General features: G+C 40.8%; 1 protein-coding gene across 2 annotated transcripts in view; it reads left to right on the forward strand.

Annotated features, from left to right (window-relative positions):
* The window catches only part of GADL1 (glutamate decarboxylase like 1), a 161,713-nt gene extending 155,623 nt beyond the window's left edge, over positions 1-6,090 (forward strand). The window contains exon 15 of one of the 2 annotated variants that reach the window (XM_034993301.1): positions 5,194-5,258. In XM_034993301.1, coding sequence (XP_034849192.1) covers positions 5,194-5,229 — 36 coding nt within the window. In that variant the 3' untranslated portion in view covers positions 5,230-5,258. Of the gene's footprint in view, positions 1-5,193; positions 5,259-5,434 lie in introns of those variants that run through there. The other variant, XM_034993292.1, reaches the window with a different exon arrangement.
* Positions 6,091-6,551: the final 461 nt, after the last annotated feature.

Below are 6,551 nucleotides of genomic sequence, written 5' to 3' on the forward strand. Positions count from 1 at the left end.
CTACCCCCCAAAAATCTTTGCTTCCTTGGAGAAAATGAAATGTAGATTAATTAAATTGAAATTGAGAAGAGAGCTCTAAAATCTGGAGTTTGAGGAGCATTGATTTGTTCATGGTTTATGGGAGAATTTAGCAAAACACAAGTCCGTCTGGATTTATTAAAAGCTCTGAATGGTATTGCTGGCTAGAGTCAGAGTAGAAGCTTATATAGGGTTTGTCCCTCAAATTTGTTGCAAAAGGATCCCCTCTTTTAATTATGGGCTTGTCCTCCCAGCCACCCTAGGTGTTGTGATGCTCCATATTGGACAAGTGAAAAAATGTGACTTGATTTCACCTGCACAGCAAATAATGGGGAAAATTGTATATAGATCCTACAGTCTAGACCATTTTGAACCATTTACTATTACCATCTCTGGATTAACTTTTGGAGGACTGGTTTAGAGGTTTCATGATTGGTTCCATGGTTTCACTGAAATGCCATTGTAACTGAAGCAGGTCCAAGCTTTAACAATGGGGAAATGATTTAGGTAAACTAAGGCATCGTCGTATGATGGAATACAAGACACCATTCAAAGTGGTATGGAGACCATGGCAATAAGCGTAAATAAATATGCAAGATAACATCAAGATTCATAATTAAAATAATATACACCCACAAGGAGCCAAGGGAGTTCAAACAGAGCAGCAATCCTCAAAATGTGGTCTCCAGCCCCATGCAGATCCATAAACTGAATATTACCAGTCTGCAATAAGTAAATTTTGGAACTCAAGGGCTACTGTTCAGAAACTTATATGACAATTTAGCAGATTAACTTTACCGCTGAATTTAAAATTTTCTAAAAATGGGCTTGTAATTATTCTTTTTCACTTCATTTTTATTTAGTAATTCCTTTTTTCAATCAACACTTCACCTTTATCATAGTTCACGAAAATATTTCTGTGATGCACTGGAAAAAATAAACTTCCTCACAGAAAGTTTGAGAAACACTCTGCATATTGAAAACAAAAGTGTTGTTGTCAACCTTGAATCTGTTACACATATTTAAGAAGAAATTCCATTTTATGGACATTAAAATTTTATTTTCATGAAAGGCTATGCTGGTGTCCAGTCAGTTCCTTGTTATCAAATCACTGTACTTGGCCAGAATGAGCTAGTTTTGTTTTGTTTTGTTTTGTTTTCCCTTGGGTTTAAGCAACTTTTAAGTATAAAATGCTATTTTATGCTGCAGGAGTGTGACAACAAAATTCTGTTTAAATGACTAAATCATGGCTGGAACATAATTTTAGGTGGGAGTGCGACAGCAATCCTACAGAAATGTGTCGGTTAAGTTTCTGTGCAACCAAACAGAAATGTCAGGATCTTCCCCCACTTAAGATGCAGGGACCAGGGCACTGAGGCATGCGAAAAGAATTTGATTTACAATTTGAAGGAAAACCAGCAGTAAAATAATTGAGAGCTGGAAAGCAATCTCACTCCTGCCAAATTGCTTTCCTCCATGCATGCTCCATTTAGGGGCGATATTCAGATACTTACATTTAGTTTGTGCATATTTTCTTTGCCCTGTGAATATTCCATCCTGTCGGATTAGGACTGTTTCTCTGCTTCGATCAGCAAAAGAGAATATCCAGGTTACCCAGCACTGGATTGTGCCTGGAGTTTTAGAAAAAGAAACTGGTTGATTTTTTAGCTGCAAATGTGATAAGCTGGCTGTTAATGAGAACATTCTTGGTCCCTAAATTGCAAGCATGGGTTCCTTTCAAACAAGCTTTAACCTGAGTTCGTGGGAATCAGATATGTGAAAGCTCATTGCAAATTGTAAAGGGTTGGTAAAATATTTGTTAACAGCAAGAATCAGTACTACTATGACAATTGTAATTTGTGATGGAGATTTAGTGAATATCAGCCTGGTGTGGCTTATGGCTTGCTTTTCCCATGAAGGATTCATAGATTAAAGAGGTCTTCCTCTCTTGCCTAGGAGTAATTACCTCTATGATCCATATATTCATGGACACATAAATAAGATATGTGTTGTCCTGCTAAAGCCTTGCTTAGTTTGTTCTCTGAGTCCCATAGATGTGTAGTCATTTATTCATAATTTTTGAAAGTCAGTGGCAAAATTTGGCTTAGAAGATTGGTTCCCATGCCATGTGTTTCGCCATGGAAGCACATTCTACAAGAGCAAGAATTTTAAAGATCAAAAATATCTTTATATTAAAATGTCCGAGGTGTCCTCTTTTATCTTTCTTGCTCCCATTAGAAAATATTTTTGGTTTGCTTACAAGAAATGCAAACCTGACAGATTCATTTTGATAATTGCCTCACGTGAGTCTCTGACACTTTATGAGCTGGAATCAAATTTCTAATGGTCTCCGAGGTAAGGCACAAAATACCATTTGGGGAGGGGGAAATAGGGTTATTGAAAAGTAAACAGGAATAGACAATGCAAATTAGGCTTGAGCCAAGCACATGCCTGTTTTGAATTTAAAATTGACTATAATCCAGAGCCGGTTATACCCTGGGTACCTAGAAGAAGATGGAGATGAATATGAAAGGAATTTTTATTAAAACAAAACAAAACAAAAGTTTGCAGAAGCACAATCTGTAAGCTCTAAATTTGATACTGTGTGACTCTCCTGGGCAGACATTTGTCTTATGTGAACCAGGTCTTCCTATATGTATCAGCAATGACACTCTTGTGTTTTTCTCTCAGACCTTCAGTTTACCTTCAAGAGCCCACTTGTTCTTTGAATTAAAATTAAATGTACCTTTGTCACGAGCCTAAGTCAAACCATGGTTCCGTTTTGCTTTGTGACAAAATAGGAAGATTTTAAGAACAGTGCATGACAAATGGTGGGTTTGAAGTTTATATGCATACACAGTGCCTCATGTGAGTCTCTGACACTTTATGAGCTGGAATCAAATTTGTTTGTGCATACACACACACATGTTCACATGCACCCTTCACACCCATATTCGCACCAGAACCCCTCCTCCCCACGGTCAGTTAAAGCAAATAATCCTAGAAAAAAATGTGATGCACACATCATGAAACATTTTAACTTAAAATATATCTATGTGCGTTTATTTCCCCATCTTTTGGTGGAAAGTTGCTGTTGTTTGTTTTTCTTTCCCCAGCAAGTGAGGACTTTTAAATGCTTTCTAAAAGTAAGTGAGGCTTTTCTTGAGTAGAGGTCTGATGATCAAAGGGTCTCTACTGGTCTTGCGGTAACTACACTCTTCAGGAATCATCTATCCAATCCAGCCCAGGTTTCTGTGAGCAGAGTGAGGGCTTGGCATCCATATGTGCAGAACCAGTCTGGACTCTAGATTCTGCTTGAAGGCTTTGCCAGTTCTCTTCCCTCACCTAACTTGCAGCGATGTTTAGCAGTCCCCCCTTTATCCAGTCTTTCCGAGGAATTGAACTTAGTTTTATGGAAAACAGTCTCTTTTTGCACTCACCCTTCATTTGCTCGTGTATCATTTCACTCGATTTTTATGATTCCAAAAACAAATGATATCTGAATATAGAGCTTTGGAAGGAAACTTAGCGGATGCTTGGAACATTCAAAAATAAGGGTTTCAGACAGATATGCATGGAGCTCAGTTTTGTAAAGACTTACCTACTTGCTTCCTTTTCCCATCCACGAAACACTTGTCACTAAATTTTGCTTGGAGATTGGAGATGATTATTTAACCCTGCTTTTCTAGTCTCTAAAGAGCTCAGAATAAAATTTGTAACGTGTTTCCAGAAATCTACAGAACTTGTTGGTCTTTTTTTTTTTTTTTCACCAAACTGACTTCTAACTTCATCTTCTTTTTCTACATTTTTTTTTCTTTTATGCTCATAGATTTTATTTTCTATGTCTCATTATCGGTGAGAGAACTCCAATACTTTGCTAGAGTGGCAATGTGGTTGTGCTTAATGGATGTTTGTTTTTGCTGTTGTAGGCCTAGTGTAGTCCACGTTAGGCAAGATTTAGGTTCTAAAATTAGCACATAAGAGAAAAAAGTACTTAGTTAAAATTATCCTCGTACATCCCTTGAGAAGGCTCTGTGGCTCAGTCCAGCACATCACACCTCTAGAGGTCTAAAACGCCCAGTTTTTTCCATAAGCTTTGCAACAGATCAAGATTATGTTGAGTGGCAGATGAAGTAGTTTGACTTGTTTTCTTTTCTTTTTTTTTTAGTTTGACTTGTTTTCAGGGGGGTACCTGGCAAAGCATAGGTATGTTTAAAAGATAGAGAGGTGTGGGATGGTCACACCCCAAGATGGGCGTGTGGGAACTGAGATGTATGCCCCTCACCTAAGGAATTTCAAAGCACATCATGGCTGATGTTACTTACGTATGCAGTCTTCCCTCTGGATTAACTAAGTCTCATCTTTCTGAGAAGATGAGGACAGAAACTCATTCTAGTCTCATTATATGTTCACATAGGACACACTCAGAAATTTTGAAAGAGTTAAAATGAAGGGAAAATGGAAAACTTTGCTTGCCTTTCCAAGCCAGGAAGACTGCACTCTGAATTTTTTTAATTTGGTATTTCAAAAATCAGCTTCACTATTTTAAAATTTATAACCTAATTCTTCCGTGGTCACACTACAGATATGAAAACAGACTGATGTTCCCCGGTGGTTCTTAAATTGGGAGTAATTTCCTCGAACATTAAACTTTTAGAAAAATTTATGCATTTGGGTTATCAGGTCCCATTCTCTCCCTGTTATCTACAAATCTATAAAATACGAGCTTCCTATTTTATTCCTACCTTTACACCTCTTCAAAATTAAGAGGGTCTGTGTGTCACATATCCTATTAATAAAGTAATAAACTATTAGTCTTCAAAACAGAACTGCGCATAATATCCATATGAGTGTTTTCCTTGGTAGACTATCAATGCAAGGCTGTTCTTTTGTGCATTTGTTTTTTTTTCCCCATCCAAGACTGATTTTCTTTACTTAAGATGCCTGAACGGGAACATTTTTTAGTTCAGACAAAGTTGGGAATGTACCATTTGACACTTTTACATCTGTGCTCCCTGAGGACCCCTGATCTGTTTTGAAGGAGACAGCACTGCATCATGATTTAGGTTTCAGAGTGTGTGCTTGGGTGAGGCTGCCTGCTCTCTCGCTCACTTTTACCGAACGTGGGACCTCAGACTGTCTGATCTCTCTGCACCTCAATCTCTTCATTCATAGATTTGTATTTGTATCTCCCTCATGAAGTTACTGTGAAGATTAGATGAATTAAATTTATCTAAAGCCCTTGGATCAGTCCTCCTATGCCGTGAGTTCTCGGTAGATTGTTACTAATACCGAGCTGGATGTGTGCAAGGGAGCGGGAGCCACAGTGGATGGCAGTGGGTATCACGTGAGTGGTTGGAATGCAGCCAGAATATGCTCTGGTCTTTCATCGCCTCCCTCCTCTCGCCCGGCGCAGGTGGCCCCGACCATTAAGGAGCGCATGGTGAAGAAGGGGAGCCTGATGCTGGGCTACCAGCCCCACCGCGGGAAGGTCAACTTCTTCCGCCAGGTGGTGATCAGCCCTCAAGTGAGCCGGGAGGACATGGACTTCCTCCTGGATGAGATAGACCTACTGGGGAGAGACCTGTAGCTGTGGCTTTTGGTTCCCCAGAGGCATGGGTCCTGTCCTGGGAGGCTTCCAGATGCACGGCATCTGGGGACACAGAAGAGACTGCAGGCCTTCTGGGGAGAAGGAGGAAAGACGCCCTGGCCCGGCGTGGCCAACGGGAATGCTAAGCAAGTAGTGGGAAGGACCCGTTAGCTGCCTGGGCACTACTGTTGCTCTTAAAGAAGGAAATAAGAGGTGGATTTTCTTAAGAACTGTCTTCAGGACACAGCCTTGGAGAGAGTTTAGTAAGTTCCACATACGGCCTGATTCTAAGCTTCCATTGCTCTTTAAAGAACATACAAATTTAATAGTTGAAAGCCGCGGTTCTCAAAATGGCGGTCCCTAAACGAGCAGCACCAACATGGCCTGGGAGCTCTTTAAAAATACGGATTCTCGGGGCGCCTGGGTGGCTCAGTCGGTTGGGCGGCTGCCTTCGGCTCGGGTCATGGTCCCGGAGTCCCGGGATCGAGCCCCGCATCGGGCTCCCTGCTCGGCGAGGAGCCCGCTTCTCCCTCTGCCCCTCCCCCCTCTCATGCTCTCTCTCTATCACAATCTCTCTCAATAAATAAATAAAAATCTTAAAAAAAAAAAACCTCAGAATGAGGGCGCCTGGGTAGCTCAGTCGGTTAAGCGACTGCCTTCGGCTCAGGTCATGATCCTGGGGTCCTGGGATCGAGTCCCGCATCGGGCTCCCTGCTCAGCTAGGAGCCTGCTTCTCCCTCTGACCCTCCCCCACTCATGTACTCTCTCTCTCTCTCTCTCATTCTCGCTCTCTCAAAATAAATAAATAAATCTTAAAAAAAAAAAAAAATACGGATTCTCAACCCCGCCCCTGACTGAATCAGACACTCTGGCTGTGCCACTCAGCATAGTTTAAGTAGCTTTTCAGGTGATTCAGAGGCAAGGTAAGATCTGAGAAGCAGTG

The sequence above is a fragment of the Mirounga leonina genome, unplaced genomic scaffold (assembly GCF_011800145.1).
Source record: "Mirounga leonina isolate KUSES-001 unplaced genomic scaffold, KU_Mleo_1.0 Mir_115, whole genome shotgun sequence".
In the NCBI taxonomy this organism is placed as follows: Eukaryota; Metazoa; Chordata; class Mammalia; order Carnivora; family Phocidae; genus Mirounga; species Mirounga leonina.